General features: G+C 58.4%; 1 protein-coding gene and 2 long non-coding RNA genes across 7 annotated transcripts; all 3 read left to right on the top strand.

Annotated features, from left to right (window-relative positions):
- Positions 1-445: 445 nt before the first annotated feature.
- Positions 446-7,712, top strand: LOC139593963 (uncharacterized). 2 transcript variants are annotated; one of them, XR_011680462.1, is made up of 3 exons: positions 446-621; positions 1,467-3,599; positions 3,697-3,821. It is a non-coding gene; the product is annotated as an uncharacterized lncRNA (long non-coding RNA). The 2 variants fall into 2 exon arrangements; XR_011680461.1 differs by lacking the exon at positions 3,697-3,821 and adding an exon at positions 7,395-7,712 and having other exon boundaries at positions 451-621; positions 1,467-2,196.
- On the top strand, positions 4,017-7,388 carry LOC139593964 (uncharacterized). The gene is made up of 3 exons (XR_011680463.1): positions 4,017-4,085; positions 4,125-6,699; positions 6,923-7,388. It is a non-coding gene; the product is annotated as an uncharacterized lncRNA (long non-coding RNA).
- Positions 7,713-8,567: 855 nt separating the features above from the next.
- NR4A2 (nuclear receptor subfamily 4 group A member 2) lies at positions 8,568-14,863 on the top strand. 4 transcript variants are annotated; one of them, XM_071435535.1, is made up of 8 exons: positions 8,568-8,728; positions 9,601-9,722; positions 9,913-10,778; positions 11,566-11,695; positions 11,777-11,865; positions 12,391-12,593; positions 13,015-13,193; positions 13,272-14,863. In XM_071435535.1, exons 3-8 carry the CDS (start codon positions 9,915-9,917, stop codon positions 13,526-13,528), a joined length of 1,722 nt encoding a protein of 573 aa, XP_071291636.1. In that variant the 5' UTR covers positions 8,568-8,728; positions 9,601-9,722; positions 9,913-9,914; the 3' UTR covers positions 13,529-14,863. The 4 variants fall into 4 exon arrangements, with proteins under 4 accessions (XP_071291636.1, XP_071291635.1, XP_071291633.1 ...); XM_071435534.1 differs by having other exon boundaries at positions 11,777-11,940; XM_071435532.1 differs by having other exon boundaries at positions 11,777-11,940; positions 13,015-14,863.
- Positions 14,864-24,825: the final 9,962 nt, after the last annotated feature.

Genomic DNA, 24,825 nt, shown 5'->3' with positions numbered 1-24,825 from the left:
CAGCCCGGGAGGACGCGGGTCAGCCCGGGAGGGAGCGGGTCAGCCCGGGAAGGAGCGGGGCAGCCCGGGAAGGAGCGGGTCAGCCCGGGAGGGAGCGGGGCAGCCCGGGAGGGAGCGGGGCAGCCCGGGAGGACGCGGGTCAGCCCGGGAAGGAGCGGGTCAGCCCGGGATGGAGCGGGTCAGCCCGGAGGGGAGCGGGTCAGCCCGGGAGGACGCGGGTCAGCCCGGGAAGGAGCGGGTCAGCCCGGGATGGAGCGGGTCAGCCCGGAGGGAAGCGGGTCAGCCCGGGAAGGAGCGGGTCAGCCCGGAGGGAAGCGGGTCAGCCCGGGAAGGAGCGGGTCAGCCCGGGAGCACGCGGGTCAGCCCGGGAGGACGCGGGTCAGCCCGGGGCCGCCCCCGCCCGCCGGCAGCCTCCCCCCGGCCCCGGGCCGCTCCCCCGGCGCTGCCGTCACCCGCCGCCGCTGACGGGCCGTGACGGGCGCTGACGCGCGGCGGCGGCTGCGAGGGGGCGCGGCGGCCCCCGGCACCGGGCTCCCCTCCCAGCTCCGCTCCCGGCTCCGCTCCCGGCTCCGCTCCCGGCTCCGGCCGCTCCGCCCCGCTCCGCGCCCGCGGCGGAGGCAGGTACAGCGGGCGGGGATGGGATGGGATGGGATGGGATGGGATGGGATGGGATGGGATGGGATGGGATGGGATGGGATGGGGTGGGATGGGATGGGATGGGATGGGATGGGATGGGATGGGATGGGATGGGACGGGGATGGGGATTGGAATGGGAATGGGGACGGGACGGGGACGGGGATGGGGACGGGGACGGGGACGGGATGGGGATGGGGGTGGGATGGGGGTGAGGATGGAGACGATGGGGGTGGGGATAGAATAGGATAGGATTAGGATAGGATAAGGATAGGATAGGATAGGATAGGACAGGACAGGACAGGACAGGATAGGATAGGATAGGATTAGGATAGGATAGGATAGGATAGGATTAGGATAGGACAGGACAGGACAGGATAGGATAGGATAGGATAGGATAGGATAGGATAGGATAGGATTAGGATAGGATAGGATTAGGACAGGACAGGACAGGACAGGACAGGACAGGATAGGATAGGATTAGGATAGGATAGGACAGGACAGGACAGGACAGGACAGGATAGGATAGGATTAGGATAGGATAGGACAGGACAGGACAGACCAGGACAGGATAGGATAGGATTAGGATAGGATAGGACAGGACAGGACAGGACAGGACAGGATAGGATAGGATTAGGATAGGATAGGACAGGACAGGACAGGACAGGGGGTCCCGGCACTCAGCCCCCGCAGCCAGGCGAGGCTCGGCGCGGCTCGGCACAGCTGCCTGCGGGCGGGCAGACGCTGCGGCGGCAGGCGCGGCGGGGCAGGGAGCAGACGGGCGGCAGCGAGCGCCATACGGGCCCTTCAGCCTCTCCCCCCGCGGATCTCAGCCCCAGCCCGCAGCGCTCCCGCCGCACCCGACCCGGACACCGAGCACCGGGAACATCCCCGCGTTCGGGGCCCTGGCAGGCGCTGCGAGTGGCCGGCAGCGACACGGGGACAACGCGGCTCCCACGGGACTGGCACGGACTGCGGGGAAATGGGCACTGCTGCGATAAACACCTCGTGTCACCGGACACCGCCTGCACGGCTGAGCTTCGGGAGGGCACCAGGAGCGGGAGGAAGAGCAGAATAACGCTCCCTTGAAGTTTCTGGGATATCTGAGGGGGATAACGGAGTGCTTGTGAGATGGCCCGTTCACAGCCCAGCCCGGCAGGGAGACCCCCGCGCCCTGACTTCACACCAGGACATCCAGGTTCACGTGTGCCTCCAGCCCCTCACGGACATCAGAGCTGGGTCCGAGCTGCTGGGGGCCTGGTGGGCTGGTGGAACACGAGAGTGAGCCCTGGGACCGAGTGTCCGGGGCTGGAGCTGCCACCGAGGCCAGAGGGGAGCTGGGAGCTGCTGCTGCTGCTGCCCTGAGACACCGAACCCCGGCTGGGGCTGGGGCTGGGGCTGGCACTGGGGCTGGGGCTGCCACTGCCCAGGGGCAACACCAGCTCCAGGCCGCGCCTCCTTCTCTGTTTGGGGACTTCAGCCCTCGTGTGACGCTGGACAGAAGGACACTCCACCCTCGTTCCCTCGGGGGGCTCACTGGAGTGACAGCACCCTTGGATCAGGGTGAGGGCACCAGCACAGCTGTCCCCGTGTCCCTGCTGTGGGGACAGGGGTGGCTCTGGGGGCCTGGCACTGCCCCCTGCACCCCCTGGGCCAGGCAGGGCACCCAGGCCCTGGCACACGACTGTCCCTTTGTGCCAGCACCTCCTGCCTGGTCTGAAACTTTGCTCTGTTGGAGAGGCAGCAAATCCCTCCCCTGCCAAAACTGCCTGCTGGGACAAGCAGCAGGTTAGACAGGGTGTGAGCAGTGAGGGGAGTCTGTGCAGGGAAGGGCCTGATGCAGGAGCTGCACAGGGGCTGCAGGAGCTGCAAAGGGGCTGCAGGAGCTGCTCTGGTGCTACAGGAGCTGCACAGGGGCTGCAGGAGCTGCTCTGGGGCTGCAGGAGCTGCTCTGGGGCTGCAGGAGCTGCACAGGGGCTGCAGGAGCTGCACAGGGGCTGCAGGAGCCTCTTGAGGATGCCCCACAAGCTCAGCCCTGCCATGCCCACCGAGCCCTATCGTTGGCCAGGGCCTATTTACAAACCACAAACGGGGTGGGACTGCTGGGGAACGTGCCTTGAGATGTTTTATTTTTCAGCATCAGTCTCATTACATGGATATGAAAATGGGAAGGTGTCATCAGCTCATATCTTAGGCAGCAGATAAAACTCCATTATTAGGCTCAGAACTCACTAATATCTCACTAGATAAACTTTTCAGCACCTTGGGGAGTTATTCTAGACAAGCATTAATACACAGACCATTGTTCTATTTGTCCTTGCTTTTCTACAGTTTAAATAATTTTTCTGCTGCCCAATCCCATGGCTGCTGCTTGGCTCTGAGCACAGTTCTGCTGTCTCTGGGGCTGCCCTTTGCAGCTTTCCCAAACCCCTCTGATTTATGGGCTCCCTCAGGCCCTGCCAGGGGGTGTTGGAGGGAGCTGCTGCCAGGGGCACAGCACTGACCCTGCCCGGCCCTGCTGGTGCTGCCCTCGGTGCTGCCCACCACGCTGCCAGTGCCCCCCATTGCTGACAGTGCCCCCCATTGCTGACAGTGCCCCCCATTGCTGCCAGTGCCCCCCATTGCTGACAGTGCCCCCCATTGCTGCCAGTGCCCCCCATTGCTGACAGTGCATCCCCAGTGCTACCCAGTGCTGCCAGTGCCCCCCATTGCTGCCAGTGCCCCCCATTGCTGACAGTGCCCCCCATTGATGCCAGTGCCCCCCATTGCTGCCAGTGCCCCCCATTGATGCCAGTGCCCCCCATTGCTGACAGTGCCACCCATTGCTGCCAGGGCCCCCCATTGCTGACAGTGCCACCCATTGCTGCCAGGGCCCCCCAGTGCTGACAGTGCCACCCATTGCTGCCAGTGCCCCCCAGTGCTGCCAGTGCCCTCCAGTGCCCCCCAGTGCTGACAGTGCCACCCCAGTGCTCCCAGTGCCCCCCAGTGCTGCCAGGACCCCCCAGTGCTGCCAGTGCACCCCAAATGCTGCCAGGACCCCCCAGTGCTGCCAGTGCCCCTCAGGGGTGCCAGGGTCCCCCAGTGCTGCCAATGCCCCCTGAGTGCTGTCAGTGTCCCCCAGTGCTCCCAGTGCATCCTCAGTGCCCCCCAATGCTCCCAATGCCCCCCAGTGCCCCCAGTGTCCCCCCCAGTTCTCCCAGTGCCCGCCAGTGCTGCCAATGCCCCCCAGTGCTCCCAGTGCCCCCAGTGCTGCCAGTGCCCCCCTAGTGCCCCCCAGTGCCCCCCTAGTGCCCCCCAGTGCCCTCCCAGTGCCCCCAGTGCCCCCAGTGCCCCCAGTACCCCCCAGTTCTCCCAGTGCCCCCAGTGCTCCCACAGTGCCCCCCAGTGCCCCCCAGTGCCCCCCAGTGCCCCCCAGTGCTCCCAGTGCCCCCCAGTTCTCCCAGTGCCCCCCAGTGCCCCCCATTGCTGCCAGTGCCCCCCAGTTCTCCCAGTGCTCCCCCAGTGCCAGGCCAGCGCCCCAGTGGCACCTGGGGGCTGCAGGGGTGGAGGCCTCCCGGCGGTGGTGCTGATGCCATCGCACGGCTCCTGCCAGGGAGGAGCAGCCCCGGGAGCCCCCGCGGGTGCCTCACCCCAAACAGGACTGACTGTGCTCCCTGGGGCACCGGCTGCACCGCAGCCTGGGGTGACATGGGTTTGGGGGTTTTTATGGGATTGGGGGCTTTTATGGGAAATGGCAGTCAGGGCTGACATGGGTTTGGGGCTTTTATGGGATTTGGGGCTTTTGTGGGATTTGGGGGTTTTTGTGGGAAATGGCAGCCCGGGCTGCCATGGCTTTGGGGCTTATATTGGATTTGGGGCTTTTGTGGGAAATGACAGCCAGGACTGACATGGATTCAGGGGTTTTTATGGGATTTGGGGTTTTTATGGGAAATGGCAGCCCGGGCTGCCATGGATTCAGGGTTTTTATGGGATTTGGGGTTTTTATGGGATTTGGGTTTTTTATGGGAAATAGCAGCCAGGGCTGCCATGGATTCAGGGGTTTTTATGGGATTTGGGGTTTTTATGGGAAATGGCAGCCCGGGCTGACATGGTTTCGGGGCTTTTATGGGATTTGGGGGTTTTTATGGGAAATAGCAGCCCGGGCTGACATGGTTTCGGGGCTTTTATGGGATTTGGGGGTTTTTATGGGAAATAGCAGCCCGGGCTGACATGGCTTTGGAGCTTTTATGGGATTTGGGGCTTTTGTGGGAAATGGCAGCCTGGGCTGCCATAGGTTTGGGGCTTTTATGGGATTTGGGTTTTTTATGGGAAATAGCAGCCCAGACTGCCATGGATTCAGGGTTTTTATGGGATTTGGGGTTTTTATGGGAAATGGCACCACCAGAGGCACTTCCCCTTGGGGCCTGTGGGCCCGGCTGGGCTGGCCTGGCCCCACAGGAGCCATGGCTGGAGAGGCTCCCCCGCGGCACCCAGAGCCTGCCAGGCCGGTGGGCTTGCACCTCAAGGAGCGTGCATGGGCCTGTTCCCCCACCTGGGCAGCCCAGCGGCGCTCCTGCTCCCCTCGCCTGCCCTGTGCCCATCTCCCCGCGCTGGGGTGCCCTGGGATCCCCGAGCTGGGCTGCAGGCGCTGCTTTCCCGCAGGAGCTGCGAGGGGCGGCCCAGCCCCGCCGGGCGCACGGAGCCCCCGGCGGCAGCACCCGGGGCACGGCGAGGTGGCTGTGATTAAACACAGCCCTTAGTGCTCCCAAACCCGGCGTTCCCCCACACGGCCGCGATTGTGTTTGCACTTATTCAATTTGGAGCTCTTTTTTGAAAAGCGTGGAGTCTGGAATGTTTGTTCTCCGCTTTTTTTCACATCATTACTCTGATACTGCTTGATTAGCTCCCTCCCCAGTCATGATTGGTAATTAAAATAGGCATTAAAATTAGTCACTTAGCAATTTTGCTGTTCAATTGGCAATTAAATTACTTAATTGCAATTAAAGTCCTAATTTTAATTGGCAAAATGATAGATGTAGATTTAAGATAATATGTATAAATACTTTAATAAGTGTCTATATAAGGATTACTTAATTACTCAACTTCAAGTTTATGCTGTTAACTTTAGAACTTTTAAGTGAGTAATGAAATTTATATTACATCTATTCTAAGGATATGGTAATTAGATGTATCACTCAGCCCTATGAGGGCCTTGGCTGGAAGTTGTGGTGTGGAGCTGTGGGCTGGACCAGCTGTCGGGGTGTGACTGACGGCGATGGCTCTGAGGCGCTGCAGCTCAGGGAGGCTGCCTGAGCTCCTCCTTTGGGGAACCCCACGGAGACAACCCCAGGAAATGCTGTTCTAAACAGCCCTGGGGTGTCTCAGCCCTGGGGTATTCATGAAATGAATTCTGTCCAGAATTCTGTCCAAATATTCTGTCCAGAAATGCCATTCTGGACAGCCCTGGGGTATTCCTGACTGACCCCAGAACATTCTGGGCAGCCCTGAGGTGCCTCAGCCTTGGGGTGTTCCTGACTGACCCCAAGAATGCCACTCTGGGCAGTCCTGAGGTGTCTCAGCCCTGGGGTGTCTCAGCCCTGGGGTGTTCCTTCTGCAGGAGCTCTGTAGGATCAGGAGAGCACAGTGTGGGACGGTGTTTCGGAGTGGGAGCAGTTTGGGTTTCCCTGCTGTTTGTGGGGTTTCTCTGGTGTTTGTGGGGTGGCTCCAGTGGCAGGAGCACGTTGGGAAGGTTTTCCTCACTTTCCTGGGAAATCTCGGTGTTCCCGGGCAGGGCTGTGGGAGCCAGCACTGGCTGCTGGGCTGGGATGGGCTGGGCTTGGTGGGTTTATCCTGGGTTGTGGGGATTTATCCTGGGCTGGGCTGGGGAGTTATCCCAGGCTGGGCTGGGGGATTTATCCTGCACTGGGCTATGGGGATTTATCCCGGGCCGGGCTGTGGGGATTTATTCTGGGCTGGGCTATGGAGTTTCATCCTGGGCTGGGGGGTTTATCCCAGGCTGGGCTGGGCTGGGCTGTCGGGTTTTATTCCAGGCCAGGCTAGGGGGTTTATCCTGGGCTGAGCTGGGGGGTTTATCCTGCACTGGGCTATGAGGATTTATCCCGGGCTGGGCTGGGGGGTTTATCCTGGGCCAGGCTAGGGGGTTTATCCTGGGCTGAGCTGGGGGATTTATCCTGCACTGGGCTATGAGGGTTTATCCCGGGCTGGGCTCTGGGCATTTATCCTGGGCTGGGCTGGGGGATTTATCCTGCACTGGGCTATGAGGATTTATCCCGGGCTGGGCTGAGCTGAGGGTTTATCCTGGGCCAGGCTGGGGGGTTTATCCTGGGCTGAGCTGGGGGATTTATCCTGCACTGGGCTATGAGGGTTTATCCCAGGCTGGGCTGGGGGGTTTATCCTGGGCCAGGCTGGGGGGTTTATCCTGGGCTGAGCTGGGGGGTTTATCCTGCACTGGGCTATGAGGGTTTATCCGGCACTGGGCTATGAGGGTTTATCCGGCACTGGGCTATGAGGGTTTATCCGGCACTGGGCTGGGGGGTTTATCCTGGGCTGAGCTGGGGGATTTATCCTGCACTGGGCTATGAGGGTTTATCCCGGGCTGGGCTGGGGGGTTTATCCTGGGCTGAGCTGGGGGGTTTATCCTGCACTGGGCTATGAGGATTTATCCCGGGCTGGGCTCTGGGCATTTATCCCGGGCCGGGAGCTGGTTCTGGCCCCGGGCTGTGTTCCTTTCACCCCTGAGGCCATTGTTTGCTTTTTTCCAGGCCGGAACGCAGCAGTGGGAAACGCAGGGCTGGAGAGCAGAGCCCAGCCAGGGGGAGGCCGTGTCCCTGTCACCCTCCCGAGCCGGGTCCGGCGCCGCCGGGGCAGCGGGGAGCCGGGACCGCGGGCTGGCCTTGGATGAACGCAGCGCCTTCACCTGCACCGCCCCGCCCCGTGCCCGCCCCATCCACACACCTGGGACTGGGCTGCGAATGGGGGAACCCGCGGGGGCTCTGGGGAGAGGCAAAATAAAATAAAATAATAATTTAAAAAAACGATGTGCATTTAAGTAAATAAACATCGGCCATTTAAATGAATAAGTCTAAAATAAATAAAAATAATCATTTATTAACATATAAAATTATTAATAAATTTATTAATAAATTTATTAATAAAGTAAACAACACAAAAAACCCGAATAAAATAAAATATAAAGCCCGGAAAATAATGAATTAAATTAAGCAATGAAATAAATAATAATAATAAAAGCTAATACAATAAAAACTAATAAAATAAGAAATAAAGAATAAACAGAAATAACTAAAATGAAAAATTATACAATAAATAAATCCAAAATAAAATAAAATCAATACAACATATAAAAGAAAGAAAATAATAAAATAAATTAAAAATAAAGTTAATATTGAAATAAAACCAAAATACTAATAGAATAAAATAGATTAAATTTCAGGTGGGAAGTGGAAGCGGGCGCACATTGGGCTCCTTTTGTGGCCTTGGCCTGGCTCTGTCCAGGCCCTCCTCTGTCCCTGTCCCGGCTCTGTCCCATTCCCTGCTATGTCCCATTCCAGGCTCTGTCCCATTCCCTGCTATGTCCCATTCCAGGCTCTGTCCCTGTCCCAGGTCTGTCCCGGCTCTGTCCCATTCCCTGTTCTGTCCCGGTTCTGTCCCATTCCCGGCTCTGTCCCCGGCCGGGGTCGCGGTCGCGCGCGCTATTCCGGGGTTCGCGTCACGGTGACGCGCGCGGGGGGGCGGGGGCGGCACCGCCCTCTATGCAAACGAGGCCACGCCCCCGCCCCGGCGCGTGGCCGGGGCGCGTCCCTCCGCGTGACGTCACCGCTCGGAAACTTACCAAAAGGGCGCGCTGGCGCGCGGGGGGGGCGTGTCCGGGGCGGGCCGCGGGCGGCGCGGATTGGCGGGCGGCGCTGACGCGCGGTGACGCGCGGGGGCTCGCGGCGCACGTTGGTCGGCGGCGGCCGCGGCCACATAAACAAAGGCACATTGCGGGCGGGCACAGTCCGGCCGCCCGCGCCGCCGCCGCCGCCGCTCCGCCCGCCGCTGCCCGCTCTTGGATGCGCGCCCCGCGCTCCGCTCCCCGGTGAGTGCCCGGCCCGGCCCGCCTCCCGCGCCCCCCTCCCGCGCGAGGCGCCCCCGACCCGTGCCGTGCCGTGCCGTGCCGTGCCGTCCCAGCTGCTGGCGGTCCCCGCTCGGGTTGGTCCCCGGACGGGACGGGTGGCGCTGCCCGAGGACGCGTGTGACCCGCGGAGCTGCCGCGCCGAGCCGGGTCCGCCCGGGCTGGCTGTCACCCGCGCCCCGCTCCGGTGCCGGCACCGCCGCGCCGGGAGCCCCGCGCCTCGCCCGCTCTCCCCAGGGACGCGCGGCGGTTCCCGGAGGGCGTGGGGAAGGGAGCCTGGCAGCCGGTGACAGCCCGCCCGCGGGGAGCCGCCTGCCCGCTTACCGAGAGATAACCCAAACCGAGCCCGACCGGCTCCTCCAGGGGCGCGGGACGGCCCTGCCCGGCACCGCTCCCGCTCCCGTGGGCTGCGCAGGCGGGGCTCCCCCGAGCCGGGCGGAGCGCGGCGGCTCCGTGTGTCTGTCCGCGCTCAGGCGGCTCCGTGTGTCTGTCCCTCCACCGGCGCGTCCGTGTGTCAGTTCCCCGCCGGGGCTGCCTGACCGGCGGGTCCGTGTGCCTGTTCTCCGCTCCGGTTCCGTGTGTCTGTCCCCGCACCAGCGGGTTTGTGTGTCAGTCCCCCGCCCCTGCTGCCCGATCGGCGGGTCCGTGTGTCGGTGTGTCCGTCCGTTCACCGGCGGGTCCGTGTGTCAGTGTGTCGGTCCGTTCACCGGCGGGTCTGTGTGTCGCTCCGTGTGTCCGTCCGTGTGTCGATCCTCTCACCGGCGGGGCCGTGTGTCGCTCCGTGTGTCAGTCCGTGTGTCGGTCCGCTCACCGGCGGGTCCGTGTGTCTCTCGCAGCCGTCGCGCCGGGCAGGCTGGAGCCGCCGCCGCGCTCTGAACCCGCGGACCCCTCGCTCCCCGCCGCGCTCCGACGCTGTCCGCCCTCGGCTGCCCCGAACCCGCCTCTCCCCCGGCTGAAGGTTGGTGCGCTCCGTCCCCGCGGCCCCGGCGGCAGCCCCGGCGGGGCAGGGCGCTCCCGGTGCTCCCGGCGCTCCCGGCGCTCCCGGCGCTCCCGGCGCTCCCGGCGCTCCCGGTGCTCCCGGCGCTCGGCCGCCGTGGCCGGCGCGGGGCGGCGCGGGCCGAGCCTACCTGCCGCTGTTTCGTTCGCAGCCATGCCCTGTGTTCAGGCTCAGTATGGGTCCTCGCCTCAAGGAGCCAGCCCGGCCTCCCAGAGCTACAGCTACCACTCCTCGGGAGAGTACAGCTCCGATTTCCTGACTCCGGAGTTCGTCAAGTTTAGCATGGACCTCACCAACACCGAAATCACCGCCACCACTTCTCTCCCCAGCTTCAGTACCTTTATGGACAACTACAACACGAGCTACGACGTGAAGCCCCCCTGCTTGTACCAAATGCCCCTGTCCGGACAGCAGTCCTCCATTAAGGTGGAAGACATTCAGATGCACGGCTACCAGCAGCACGGCCACCTGCCCCCCCAGTCCGAGGAGATGATGTCCCACTCGGGCTCCGTCTACTACAAGCCCTCGTCGCCCCCGACCCCCTCCACGCCCGGCTTCCAGGTGCAGCACGGCCCCGTGTGGGACGAGCCCGGCTCCCTGCACAACTTCCACCCCAACTACGTGGCCACCACGCACATGATCGAGCAGCGCAAAACGCCCGTGTCGCGCCTGTCGCTGTTCTCCTTCAAGCAGTCCCCGCCCGGCACGCCCGTGTCCAGCTGCCAGATGCGCTTCGAGGGGCCCCTGCACGTCCCCATGGGCGCCGAGCCGGCGGGGCCGCACCACGGCGTGGACGGGCAGCCCTTCGCCGTGCCCGGCGGCATCCGCAAGCAGCCCTCCATGGCCTTCCCCGGGCTGCAGCTGGGCCCCGCGCCGCAGCTGCTGGACAGCCAGGTGCCCTCGCCGCCCTCCCGGGGCTCGCCGTCCAACGAGGGGCTCTGCGCCGTGTGCGGCGACAACGCGGCCTGCCAGCACTACGGCGTGCGCACCTGCGAGGGCTGCAAGGGCTTCTTCAAGGTGAGCGGGGCCGTGCGGGGCCGTGCGGGGGGCGGCGGGGGAGCCCGCGGGGCCCGCAGATGGAAATGGGTTAGGACAGGGGAGTGCGTCTGAGCTAACCGTGTGGAACGGAATTCCCTGTGGTAAAATTAAGTGATCTCTTTATTTCACCATCCTGATTGAATAATCTTATCATTTTAAATAGAGGAGGTCTCCAAGGAATGTAAATAATATGAATGCCCACGGATTTGTATTTACCGAGCGTCTCTTTCCCTCCTCTTGGCATATAAAACACGGCTAGGAGCTGCGAGGTTAGCTTGGATGTTAACGCTGTCAATTTTCTCCTGTTAAATGCCCTGGGAAAAAAAAAAATAAAAGGAAGGGAGGGGGGAAGGAAAAGGAAATAAAAGGGAAACTAAATAAAGGGGGAAAGGAAATAAAAATAAATAGGGAAAGGAAATGAAGGGAAAATAAAATAAATCTTAAAAGGGAAAAAGGAAATAATAGAAAGGAAAAACTTAAAAGGGAGAAGAGAATAAAGATGAAAAAGGGGAAGGGATATAAAGGTTAAAAAGAGGAGAAGTAAAGATAAAAAAAGGAAAAGAAAATAAAGGGGGGAAAATGAAAGTGGGAACGGAAAACGAAGGGGAAAGGGAAAGAAACAAAGCGGCAAAACGGAAAGGAAAATAAAGGGGGGGAAGGAAAAAGAAAAGCAAGGGGGAAAGGCGGTAAAGGAAGCTGCGGGCAGGGGCGGGCAGGCGGCGGCGCTCCCCGGGCCGGCGCTGACGCCGCTGCCCGCCCGCTGCAGCGCACGGTGCAGAAGAACGCCAAGTACGTGTGTCTGGCCAACAAGAACTGCCCGGTGGACAAGCGCCGCCGCAACCGCTGCCAGTACTGCCGCTTCCAGAAGTGCCTGGCCGTCGGCATGGTCAAGGAGGGTGAGTGTCCGTGCGTCCGTGTGTCCGTGTGCCGGGCGCGCCCCGCGGCGCCGGCGCCGGGCTGACCCCCGTCTCTTGCAGTGGTGCGCACAGACAGCCTAAAAGGCCGGCGGGGCCGCTTGCCGTCCAAACCGAAGAGCCCCCAGGAGCCTTCTCCCCCCTCTCCCCCGGTGAGTCTGATCAGTGCGCTGGTGAGAGCCCATGTCGACTCCAACCCGGCTATGACCAGCCTGGACTATTCCCGGGTAAGCGGCACCGAGCTCGCGGAGGGACCCCGCCGCCGCCGCCCGGGGAGGGGGGTCCGGCCCCGCGGCCGCTCAGGGGGGACACGCGAGCCCGCCCGGGGCCGGGGGCTCGGCTCGGCCCTGCCCGACCGGGACCGGGACCGGGGGCTCGGCCCTGCCCCGCCCGGGACCGGGGCCGGGGGCTCGGCTCGGCCCTGCCCGACCGGGACCGGGACCGGGGGCTCGGCTCGGCCCCGCCCGGGACCGGGCCCCCCGCGCACGGAGAGCGGCGGCCTCGGAGCGCCGTTCCTAATCGAATTAATTGCCCCCGGAACATCTAATTTCCTCACCGGTCAGAGAGAGCTTTAATTGTTATCCCAGCCCGCTCCCCGGCCAGGGACGGGGTGAGCAATTTCACGGGTTATAGACTTTAGAGAACCTCATTAAGTGCTTTTTAAAATGAATTTCCAGTTCCAGGCTAACCCCGACTACCAGCTGAGCGGTGACGACACCCAGCACATCCAGCAGTTCTACGATCTCCTGACCGGCTCCATGGAGATCATCCGAGGCTGGGCGGAAAAAATCCCCGGCTTCACCGACCTGCCCAAGACGGACCAGGACCTGCTCTTCGAGTCCGCCTTCCTGGAGCTGTTCGTGCTGCGGCTGGCGTACAGGTGAGCGGGGGTCGGGGCGCGGGCAGGGAATCAGAGCCTTTCAAGGTCCACTGCTCTGCCTTTTATTAACTCCTCGGTAATTAGGTGCCTCTTAAATCCTTCATTTATTGCTCCTCAAGTAATTAGTTGTTTAGATTTTCTCCCCCATCATCTCCTTTCTTATTATTTTATTTCTTTCCTGCTCTCTCTTGTTGTTTTTTCTCTTTCATTCCCTCTTCTCTATTTTATCTTTCTCTCCCTCTCTGTCTTTCTTGCTCTCTTCCTTTTGCTCATTCTCTCTTTCTTTACTCTTATCTTTTGTCTTTCTCTTATCTTTTGTCTTTTTCTTTCCTTTCCTCCGTTTTCTCTTCCTATCTAATCTTCCTCCCTCTCTCATCCATCTCTCCATCAGTTCATTCTGGGGTTGTCCCCTTCCTTGCAGGTCCAACCCCGTGGAGGGGAAGCTGATCTTCTGCAACGGGGTGGTCCTGCACCGGTTGCAGTGCATCCGCGGCTTTGGGGAGTGGATCGACTCCATCGTGGAATTTTCCTCCAACTTGCAGAACATGAACATCGACATCTCAGCCTTCTCCTGCATCGCTGCCCTGGCCATGGTGACAGGTCAGTGTCCCCCCTCCTGCCCCCCTGCCCGCCCCGCTCCGAGCCAGACCCGTAACGTCCGCTCCCTTCTCTTTGCAGAGAGGCACGGGCTGAAGGAACCCAAGAGGGTGGAAGAGCTTCAGAACAAGATTGTAAATTGTCTCAAAGACCACGTGACTTTCAATAACGGGGGGCTGAATCGCCCCAACTATTTGTCCAAACTCTTGGGGAAGCTCCCCGAACTCCGCACGCTTTGCACACAGGGGCTGCAGCGCATTTTCTACCTGAAACTGGAAGATTTGGTGCCACCGCCAGCAATAATTGACAAACTTTTCCTGGACACTTTACCTTTTTAAGACTCTTCCCGCACGCTTCCGCTGACCCGAGGAGAAGCTCCACCTGCCTGAAGGGGAGCTGGTGTGGGCCCAGAGCAGCACCCCTGGGTGCCAGCTCCCACCCGGCCGGTGCTGCCAACTCCTGCAGGCAGAACGCGATGGGCATTTTGGCTCTGGGCCATCATGGATGCAGCTCATGGACTACACAAATACCATGGTATAAACTTTTTATTATCGGCTTCTAAATGAGTTTATGATTAAGGACTCCTGGTGCAAAGACAAGCCTGCCTGGCGGCGCCGGCTAACGCTGTGCCAAACCCAGCGCCGGGGCGCCCCGCCAGCCTCACCCTCCTAAAGACTAAAGTTTTCTGCAGCAAAAGAAAGCTGTAAAATACCCAGAGCCCAACCCTTGCGTGGGTGGCGTGGCATTAATGAAGGCGAAGGCTTGTAAATTTATCAGATGCAGTTTGGCTTTTTACAAAAAAAAAAAAAAAAAAAGAAAAAATTCTTCTGTGCCTATTTATGATGAAAGGTGGAAAATAATTCTAAAAACAAAAATAATCAAAAATAAAAGCTAAATGTGTTTGGAAAAAAAATTACAAAAAAAAAAAAAGGGAGAATTAAAAAAAAAAAAAGAAAGAAAACCCAATCTGTCCATACCAGGGAAGCATGACGATTCCAGGGTGACAATGTTATAGGCACTTGCTATTTCAGTAATGTCTATATTCTATAAATAGTATTTCAGACACTATGTAGTCTGGTAGCTTTTATAAAGACTGGTAGTTATCTAAGCTTCAAACATTTTCTCAATTGTAAAATAGGTGGGCACAAGTGTTACCCCCGGAATCCCCCCCAAAGGGACACATAGTGTTTGTAAACACCGCCCGACACCCCTTGTTTGTAAGTGTTGTATGTACTGTTGATGTTGATTAAAGAAGAAGTTTATATCTTGATTATTTTGTTGTCTAAAGCTAAACAGATCTTGCATGCAGCAGCTTTTGACTGTTTCCAGAGTGCTTATACTATACATAACTCCCTGGAAATTACTGAGCACTTTGAATTCTTGGTTTGTTTTGTTCCATTTGTTTTTTTATGTCTAAAAATTGTCGGTTAATATATTATTTTATGTTCGAGTAATATTTTTAATATTGCCATATTCTGTAGTATTTTTCTTTGTATACCCCGGTTTGGCACACGGGAAAGTCGCTGCCTTTTTTTAATATGGTGTACGACAGTTAGAAACGCGGATTATTATTATTATAATTATTATTATTATTATTATTATTTTTTCTCCCGAGAACTCTTTCTTTGAGAAAGACAATTTTAATGTTTACAACAATAAAACATGTAAACGAATCGAATTTCGTCTCCTTTCTGCCGAAGTGCGAAGCTGCTCCGCCAGCCCCCGCCGCACCCAGGGGACAAAAGCCTCTGCCCGTGCGGCGATCCCGGAGCGGCGATGGCCGGGGCCGCTCCCGCTCGGTGCCGCCGGCTCCGCGGGAGGAAGAGGAGGAAGAGCCGCGGCTCGGAGGTTGGTCCTTCCCCGCGTTTCAGCACGCTCGGTCCCGCCGCACCCAGACCCCGCGTCAGGACCCGCATCCTGCGCCATCCCTCCCTGCCTCCCTCGTCCCGCGCCGGCGTTTGCTCAGGCGCATCCCTTCGTCGGGGGGCCAATTCCTCAGCAAAACACCTTTCATGGAGGAGTTGCACTGCCAAAGCCGCGGCGGCGGAGGGGCTCGGGGGGCAGGACGGGCAGCGGGGACCGGGGAGCGCTGTCCCAGAGCCCGGGGCTGCTGCCAGCCTTGGGTCGGGGCGGCTCTCGGAGCCCCGCGGGGGCCGGGACCGGGATGCGCTCACCGGGTCCCGCTCGTGCAGAGGGAGGGGGAACCCGAACTCTGCTGGTTCGGCCGGTGGGGACGGAGCTTCAGCCTCTCGCCTCGGGAGCCAATATAACACCCGCGGGAGGGGGAGCGAGCCACGACCGTGATCGGTTTTGCTCCTCTGTGCCGCACGTCCCGCGGTGTCCAAAACACCACGGACACGGCTGACGGGCAGCCTCTTCCCGCAGCAGGCGGGCAGCATCCCGGGGTATGCTGTATCCCAGCCCGGTGCTGTATCCCAGCCCGGTGCTGCATCCCCGATGCCGCATCCCCGTCCCGGAGCCGCATCCCTATCCCCGTCCCGGTGCCGCATCCCCATCCCGGTGCCGTACTCTCGTCCCGGTGCCGCATCCCCATCCCCGTGCCGGTGCCGGTGCCACACGCCCATCCCGGGGTGCCGGGGTCTGCGATCCGCGGCTCTGCAGCCCCCGGTGCGGGCGAGCCCCGGGTACCCGGTTTGCCGGGGAAGGGGCTTCGCGGCTCGGCCGGGCGAAAAATCCCGAGAATGAAGAGTTGTAAGGAGGAATCAAAGTCGGTGCCGTGGCGGGCCCGTGCTGTGGGGGCACAAGGAGCGGGGCTGGGCAGATGCGGGTGCTGCCCAACTCATCCCGAGCGGGGTCTGGAACTCGGGATCACCACGGGCACGGGGCTGGAGTAGCTGTGGCTTTAACCTAAACAGTGCACGTGGAATACGGGTATACCCTAAATATACAGAGAGAATACAGACATTCCTTCAATACGTGTAAATAAATATGAAAGCGTAAATGTCTATGCTCTACAAGGGGTTTAAAATGCAAAAAGAAAGACAAAAACCCGTGTATAGAAAGAATTTAACAACTCGATCCCCCTCTAAATATCCCCCAGCTGCTCCCAATCCCTCCCAGAAATCAGCTGCTCCCACCGCTCTAATCAGCGCCCTTTGCAGTAACTTTTCGAACAGGTTTAACCCTCTGCACCTGGGCAGAGCAGAATTTATCCTTCCCGGGCGGCCGTTTCACACCTGCCGCGCCTTTTCCCCGCAGTTCAGCTGCCCCGGCCGTGTCCCGCTGCGGGAGGAGCGGAGGAGCCGAGCCCGGAGCGAGCGGCCCGGCCGGACACGGGCACCGAGGTGGGCTCGGGCAGGGGCAGGGCTGCAGAGCGGGGCACAGCCTCTCTGGGGGCTGCAGAGCGGGGCACAGCCTCCGTGCTCCCTGCTTTCCTGCCTTCCGCAGGCTCCGGCGAGGCAGGAGAGCGAGGGGGGAATGCTGAGCACTGTGCAGAGACGTTGGGAAAAACGCTCAGAGTGGGAGCTCAAGGCAGAATGTAGAGCTGGAGGAATGATTTTTTAACTGGTGGTATCAATGGGAGGATTTATTAAATGGTTTCACTTCTCCGGGCTCGCAATATTCCAGATCAATAGCTATCTTAATTATTTTAGCCGCGCGCTGCTGCTGGAATTTGTTACTGCTCGTTCTGCTGGGCTCGTGTGAGGAGCAGCCAGACCCATCCCGGTTTGTTCCCTCGGAATTCCAGCTTTTGTGGCTCCTTACCAACCCGCCGGGCTGATCGGAACCCAGCGTTCTGTTCTGCTCCCGCTGTTTTCCGTGGAGTTACTCCTCGGGTGCACCGAGGTGTAAGGGTGGAGTGCGTTCGCTTTGTCTGGAGGCCGCCCTGCCGCGCACACGGGAGGCTCCCTGCTCCTCTCAGGGCTGGCACCTTCCTCCTCCCGCTGTGCGCGGCTGAGGGGGCTGCACCAAGGCACAATTCTCCCAAACATGCCGAAATCTCCAAACCTGACAAGGGAACCGGGGCTGGGTTCAGGCCAGGTGCGTGCCGCTCGCCCCGCCTGTTGTGTTCCGCAGTCCCGGCCGCGTTTTCCGGCGGCTCTGGACGATGCAGCGATGCCCTGGGTGTGTTGAGCTCCGAGTGCCACCGAAGGGGGCTGGCAGAAATGCCAGCTGGAGCCTCGGGCCGGGCCGTGTGCGCTGCTCCTGCTCCCGGTGGGAGCCGCGCCGCTCTGGGAGCGCAGCCGGCAGCGCTCGCTCCCTGCCTCCTCATCCTCACCTGCGCGTCCCTGCCTCCTCATCCTCACCTGCGTGTCCCTGCCTCACCATCCTCACCTGCGTGTCCCTGCCTCACCATCCTCTGGGGCGGCCCGAGCTGGGAAATTCGTGTTTTATGTGATTTTACCCTCCTGGCTTTTCTGTAGCGGGAGAAATCCCCGGACTGGCTGCGTGCAAAATGCACCGTGGATGCACCTGTAGCTGATTTTTTATGTATAAGTAAACCCCGTGCTGCATAATCTGCACTTGTGAAACGTTAGCCCTGAGTAACCTCTGCAGCTGGGGATGGTGCAGAGGGAGATGTTGGTATTCATGAATGTTTTGACATATTTGACATTTCCTATATGGTGTGCTTTCTCTGCTTTCCCGATTTCCTCCTGTCTCTGCTCCCCTGGTTGAGCAGTGAAGAGTTTCCCACTCTGGTGCTGTGGCACAATGTAGAGAAACTGGAGCTTTGTGGGTTTGTTTTTTTAAATTTCTTATTTAAAAGTATATGCCTATCAAAACAGTGGCATTACTGCATTCTGATGGGATTGTTGCATTTTATCGGGGCCAAATGCAGCAATGTCCCGGCAGGGGTGGCCAGGAGGGCTGGTTCAGACAAAAAGGTGATTTGTGCTCTGCTCCCAGGGCAGCCTGTCCGGGCTGCAGGTCCTGGGGGATGCCTGCACTGTGGAGCTCCTGCAGCAGGGACAGGGACAGGTTTGGAGGGGTGGGACTCGGGCAGGGCAGCGCTGCTGGAGCCAGGAGGAGGCTTGGGCTGGCTCCAGCTCCTGCTCTTTGCTGCACCTGGGGCAGGTGCCAGGCCGAGGGACTCGGGGAAATCTGCTCTTGGAGCAGTGTGGCAGCACCTTTCATTGAACGGGCCTCTTGTCTAGCCACATGATTTCTGACTTTAATAAAAGTCTTTATGATTCTCTGTCAGAAACCAAACCTCCTCTGTAATTTGGGGACCACCATTAGGATGAGAATTTCCCATGGCAAACCTCAGGTGTTTTGGTCACTTCAGCCTTTCCTCCTCAGCTCCTCATTTACAGCTGAGCTGCTTTGCTGAGGTGGAGGAGTTTAATTCAGATGAATGTTCCCGCTGAGGAGAAGCGGTGTTGGGCCAGGTTTTGTGTGTGGGCCCTCAGCTTTTCTGTGCAACCCCCTCGGGGCTGGAGCTGGGGCCCTGCCCAGCTGTGGGGTCACTGGGGTGGCTCTGGCAGGCTCTGGTTGTTCTGTGTGTGCTGGGCTGATGCTCTGGCTGAGTTAATGGCTTTGATAGGATGGCTCTGCTCTACAGCACTGGCAAACCCGGCTTTTCACGCCTGTTGTGTGCCTTACTGAAGGCACAGGGACTTGCACGTGTTAATAAACACCAAACAACGTTACTGAGCTCATTTTTCTTGGCTAATTTGGTTTGCTACGAAGAAAACCCCAAAGTTTTAATTATGATTTCATTTTAACGTTCCGTACAAATGCCACGGTGAGCTGCAGCACCCCAGCCAGAATTGCTGTGCCACAGGGACAACACAAGGAGCAAGAACCCTTCTCTGTGCTCTGCCACCCTGCAGAGCAGAGACACCCTGAGCTCCCCCAGTGCCCAGAGCGGCTCCCTGAGCCCCACAGGGCAGGGGGCACCTCCTCTGCAGCCCTGCCCTCCTGCAGGATTGCTCTGAGCCTGGCTGTGCCCAGAGTGGCTCCCTGAGCCCCACAGGGCAGGGGGCACCTCCTCTGGCCAGGCTTTGGTGCCTCTGGCCAGGCTTTGCAGCCCTGCCCTCCTGCAGGATTGCTCTGAGCCTGGCTCTGCCCTGCCTCCCCTCTGCTCCCTCCCTGCTGCCCCATCCCTGCCAGGGCCCAGGCCAGGCTGGGAGGGTGGAATGGGGAAGGTCCCTCCCAACCCCGGCCACTCCGGGGTTTTGTGGTTCCTTCATGCTCCAGGTGCTCTCTGTAGGAGCTGTGCCCTTGTCCCGTGGCTGGGTGATTCTTTCAGAGCCGTTTGGGATGCTCAGCTGTGGCAGTTTTCCCTTGCTGTGTCAGAGATGGCAAACACAGGGGTGGGAGCAGGAACCTGTGGGGTCCATGGGTCAGGGCTGGCTGCTCCTGCCTCAGGGTGTTTGGGGTTTGTCCCTGCACTTAGGGAAGGTTCAGGGCTTCTGTTTCCAGAGCACAGCCTTTCCCTAAAGCTGCCATTAAATGACTCTCATTGTACATTTTTTCCTGGTTTTCTGTAAAATTGGGTATTTCCCTGGATGTGTCCAAAGAGCAGGGATGTGGTTTTGGAGTGATGTGATTTCAGTAACTGGTCATGAATTTTGCAGCCATTGGCATGTGAGTATGTGGCATCAACAAACTGATGAAACTCAGGGCTGGTCAGCTCAGCATCACAACATTTTATAGAAATATTTGTAAAATGTAAATGATGGAGAGTCCCAAAGAACAGCACCCCAAAATCATATATTCATGATATTTATGCCATGAATAATCTCCTGTGTAGCAGAGAGCACAAAGAAGGACAATAAAACACACTTGGGCCCATTACAAATTAATTTCAAGTCACACGCTGATGTCTTTTCTCCTGAAAACCTCTGTAAAAAGGATTCTTTGTGCTAATTCCTGAAGATGAACCTTATAGAACTAAAAGAATTGTTACATTTTTATTTCCTTGCATTTCCTGACACAAACAAATACAGTTCATGTGTTCACAATGCTTTCCTCATCTGTAAGTGGGCAGCAGGGCCACAATGAGAAATGCATGTTCCATAAAATACAGCTGGGTTAGAGTTGTATTTTTAATAGATTTGCAAACAAAATATGATTTAATGACAAAGTTACCAGGAGGAAGTCCCTGCTATTAGTGAGGTGATGCTAGAATGAATTCCAAAGCCCTGCTCTCTGCCTTTGGAGACGTTTCAGGGCAGAAAGCTGCAGGTTCAGGGAACCAGGGGCTGCAGAGAAACCTTTGGCACCGTAGTCCCAGGAGTGCCTGTGCCATGGAGAGCTGGAGCAGTTTCATTTTCTGCAGGGATCAGAGGCTGTACAGGCCCTGGGAGCACTCCCAGGTGTCTGAGCTGGGCTCTGTGCTTCCAGCAGGGAATCCTGGCTTTATGCATCCGGCCCCAGCTCCTTCCCAAGCTTATTAATGATATTTAATGGGGATTAACACTGTGGAGATCTTCCTTTAGGGAAAGGGAGAAGTAAAGCAGGAGCTGCCTGTTTTGGTGCAGGAGATGCCGCGGCATGGCACCCCGAGCTCCAGGCTGAATTACAGCCCAGAGCTGGGAATGCAGGTGGGAACAGGCTGGAAATCCCAGGGCAGGGTCCCACCAAATCCTCTCTGAAAAAGGAACTGAAAAGGGGGCACTTTTCTGACCCTGAGAGACCTTTGCAACCCCACTGACAATGAGGAGCAGGGATGTGCTCGGGTGAGGCAGTGACTGCAGGACCAGGGCTGGGCAGTTCTGCTGAGCCTGGGCTGGGACAGGGGCAGTGTTCACTCTCCTGGTGAGCCCCCCTGTCTGTCCTGGCCCTGCAGGATCAGCCTGGGCAGTTCTGCTGTGCCTGGGCTGGGACAGGGGCAGTGTTCACTCTCCTGGTGAGCCCCCCTGTCTGTCCTGGCCCTGCAGGATCAGGGCTGGGCAGCTCTGCTGTGCCTGGGCTGGGACAGGGGCAGTGTTCACTCTCCTGGTGAGCCCCCCTGTCTCTCCTGGCCCTGCAGGATCCTTTCCTGCCTGCCTGCCCAAGCCAGGGGCTCTGGAGTGCAGCGAGGGTGACCCTGCCCTGCTGAGCTTGAGGGGACTTTGCCAAGTGCTTTTCCATGGGTTCTGCTCGGCCAACAGCTCTGTGTGGATGTTCCTCAGGATCTGATTGTCATGAGAAATGCCATTCAGGTGTGGCCACCTCTAGCTCATGGAGAGCACTTGCTGCCAAGTCCTGACCCCCTTGCAGAGCTGGTTTTTAAACTGAAGTGTTAATGTGGCTCCGAGCGTGCCGGAGCAGAAATGTAGGATTCTACTCTCTGAAAACACCCATTTTACTTGCTTGAGAAGACCTGTTCTCAAACCCCACTTAAGCTGCAAACAGAAGTGATCTTGAGAGTCCTCCCAATCCCTCCTGGATGTCCCTCTGCTCCATAAATAACAACCAGCCCTCCCTGCCACCCCCTTTGGCACGGCTGGGAGCGCCTAGCAGCTGGGCTGCAAGGGTGTGCAAGGTGCAGGGCACGGCTGGGAGAGCCTGCTGCAGCCCTGAGTGCTGCAAGGTGCAGGGCATGGCTGAGAGAGCCTGCTGCAGCCCTGAGTGCTGCACGGTGGCTGGGAGAGCCTGCTGCAGCCCTGAGTGCTGCATGGTGCAGGGCATGGTGGGCAGAGCCTGCTGCAGCCCTGAGTGCTGCATGGTGCAGGGCACTGCATGGCTGGCAGAGCCTGCTGCAGCCCTGAGTGCTGCATGGTGGCTGGCAGAGCCTGCTGCAGCACATGCACTGGGCTGGGCTCACATGCATTGGGCTCAGCCTGCAGCTCCTCAGCAGCAGTGGGATGTGCAGGTAAGGGATGAGTCCCTGTCTTTCTGTGCAGGTAGGGGGAGAGGGGATGAGCCTGCAGAACTGTCTCTGATGAGTGTATTTTGCATAAACAGTCCTGGTAGGAGTAGTGGGGAAAAGGAGCAGTTGGGCATGTGAGAAGTGTTTCTTAATTAAGCTGGAGGAGTGTCCTGGAGCACTGAAAGCTGGTTTTTGTCAGGAAGGTGTTGGGAATGGCTCGCTCCAGTGCTGGGTGCTCTGCTGGTCCCGAATTATGCCAGGTGCTCCAAGCCCTGCTCCCAGCACAGGGCCAGTGCCACCCTGCTGGGGTGGATGAGGTGACCCCATGGGCTGTCCCTGCCTCACCTGTGGGGCTCAGTCCGTGCTGGGCACCGAGGCCTGGGCTCAGGGGGAGGAGCCCCAGGGAGCAGGGCTGGAGCTCCCCAGCCCCTGATGGGCATCCTGCCCCTTCGGGCAGTGCTCATGGCCCCCAGGTCTGTGGCAGGCAGTGCTGTGGGAGGATGATGCTGGGGAGGAAGGAAACTCCTGCCCAGGGCAGGGCAGAGCCCAGGACAGGCTGGGAGCCCCTCAGGGAGCTGGGCTGGCTCTGGCTGGCTCCTGCACCGCTCCCCATGCTGTGTGCCCCCCGTGCCATCCCCTCTGCCCGGGGCTGTCTGCAGAGCTGCTGACCTTTGCAGCAGTGAGCTGCAGCCAGAGCTGCTGCAGGGTGCACGGCTGAGCCCCCCGAGCCCTGCAGGGTGCACGGCTGAGCCCCCCGAGCCCTGCAGGGTGCACGGCTGAGCCCCCTGAATGCTGCAGGGTGCATGGCTGAGCCCCCTGAATGCTGCAGGGTGCATGGTTGAGCCCCCTGAATGCTGCAGGGTGCATGGTTGAGCCCCCTGCCCTGCCCTGCCCAGCAGCTGGGCTGCCTGGTGCAAACAACTTTCATGAAAAATCCTTTCCTTGGGATTTCTCCTCCTGAGAAGCTGAGAGGCCTCAGGAACAAAATGTACCCAATGGTTATCTGCTGCTGTGGAATGCAACAGGTGCATCTGGGATTGGGCTCATGGGGTTGTTTCTAATTCATGGCCAATCACAGCCCAGCTGGCTCGGACAGAGAGCTGAGCCACAAGCCTTTGTTATCATTCTTTCTTTGATATTCTATTCTTAGGCAGCCTTCTGATGGAATCCTTTCTTCTATCCTTTTAGTATAGTTTTAATGGAATATATATCATAAAATAATCAGCTTTGTGAAACATGGAGTCAGATCCCATCTCTTCCCCAATCCAAGAACCCCTGTGAACACCACGGTCACAGGCTGGCTGCCCCCTGTCCCTGCAGGATGCATGGCTGAGCCCCCTGCAGGATGCATGGCTGAGCCCCCTGTCCCTGCAGGATGCATGGCTGAGCCCCCTGTCCCTGCAGGATGCATGGCTGAGCCCCCTGTCCCTGCAGGATGCATGGCTGAGCCCCCTGTCCCTGCAGGATGCATGGCTGAGCCCCCTGCCCCTGCCTGATGCATGGCTGAGCTCCCTGCAGGATGCATGGCTGAGCCCCCTGTCCCTGCAGGATGCATGGCTGAGCCCCCGTCCCTGCAGGATGCATGGCTGAGCCCCTGTCCCTGCAGGATGCATGGCTGAGCCCCTGTCCCTGCAGGATGCATGGCTGAGCCCCCTGCAGGATGGATGCCTCAGCCCCCTGCCTCCCCAGCCCCTGGGCTGTTCTCTGCTTCCCCAGGTGAGGCTCAGTGGCAGATGTGACTTTGCTTGGCAGAAATGGCTCCAGGGTGAAGGCTGGGCTGGGCAGAGGCAGCAAATAAGGAAAATATCCCAAATAATCCCAGTCCCATCCCTCCTGCAGGGACAGACCAGCACCTGCTGTGCTGCCCAAAGTCTTTTCTCTGGAGAGATAGGGAGGGGAAAAAAGCCTTTTCTGTGACTTACTGAGCTTTCCTGATTTTAACCAAGCAACTTAACTCTTGGATAAAGGGAATGCTCTCCCTCCAATTGTCTGAGTTTTAATTTTGGTTTTCCCTGCCATGGCAGGAGTTAGTCTCACATGTCAGAGGCTGTTTCCACAATTATGGTTTGCCTAATGGTCCTTTTGTTATAATTCATAGGCTAATAGAAGTCAGAGATGGAAAAGACCTGTTAGATTATGGAGTCAATGCCCTGCAAATGCAGGATATAATCTCCAGGATAGAGGATGTAGCAGGTATTATTAAACAGATTTTACACTTGATCTTAGCTAAATTATGGTTAGGAGTCATTGGATTCCTGAATGGTGAAATAACAATGGCTTAATTTCGGGTGTTGGGAGAGCACATCTGTATTTAAGTTTACCAGGTGGCATTTCTCTGCCTTGCCCCTAGATGTGCCTGATTTCCAAAGGGAAAATTAGAGATTCCCACCAGACAGCGGTGTGGGGAAAAATAAAATCCACCAAATATTTCCAAAAAAGCCCTTAAATTTTCCTGAGTTAGAGCAGTGCAAAATATCAACTTTTTAGGGGAAATGAAGCTGCAGAGGGAGAAAATCCTCATCAACGTTAAGTGTTGGCAGCAAATGTTTATGAAACCCAGCTGCTTTGGCTTTGGGGCTGAGCTGAGCTCTGAATGCCTCTGGATTTGGGCACAAGTGAACTCAAAATGTTAAAGGAGACTAAATAAAAAATAACAACAAAACCCCCCCCCCAAAAACAAAAACAAAAACCCCAAACAAAATTCCAAAAAATGCAGCTGCTCTGGCAATCCCAGCCCAGCCAGGAATTCCCAATTCCCAATGTCCCATCCATCCCTGCCCTCTGGCACTGGGAGCCATTCCCTGGCTCCTGTCCCTCCATCCCTTGTCCCCAGTCCCTCTCCAGCTCTCCTGGAGCCCCTTCAGGCCCTGCCAG

Source organism: Agelaius tricolor, unplaced genomic scaffold (genome assembly GCF_023055355.1).
Source record: "Agelaius tricolor isolate 1412-34295 unplaced genomic scaffold, bAgeTri1.0.p SCAF_10, whole genome shotgun sequence".
NCBI classification, from domain to species: domain Eukaryota; kingdom Metazoa; phylum Chordata; class Aves; order Passeriformes; family Icteridae; genus Agelaius; species Agelaius tricolor.
Note: the sequence above shows the minus strand (reverse complement) of the source record. Positions and strands in the feature narration are given on the sequence as shown.

Excerpts from the sequence above, each read along its gene's own strand:
- NR4A2 (XM_071435532.1), top strand. The coding sequence starts at position 9,915 with ATGCCCTGTGTTCAGGCTCAGTATGGGTCCTCGCCTCAAGGAGCCAGC. Across the intron at positions 10,779-11,565 it reads GCTGCAAGGGCTTCTTCAAG|CGCACGGTGCAGAAGAACGC; the intron begins GTGAGCGGGGCC and ends CGCCCGCTGCAG. Across the intron at positions 11,696-11,776 it reads CGTCGGCATGGTCAAGGAGG|TGGTGCGCACAGACAGCCTA; the intron begins GTGAGTGTCCGT and ends CGTCTCTTGCAG.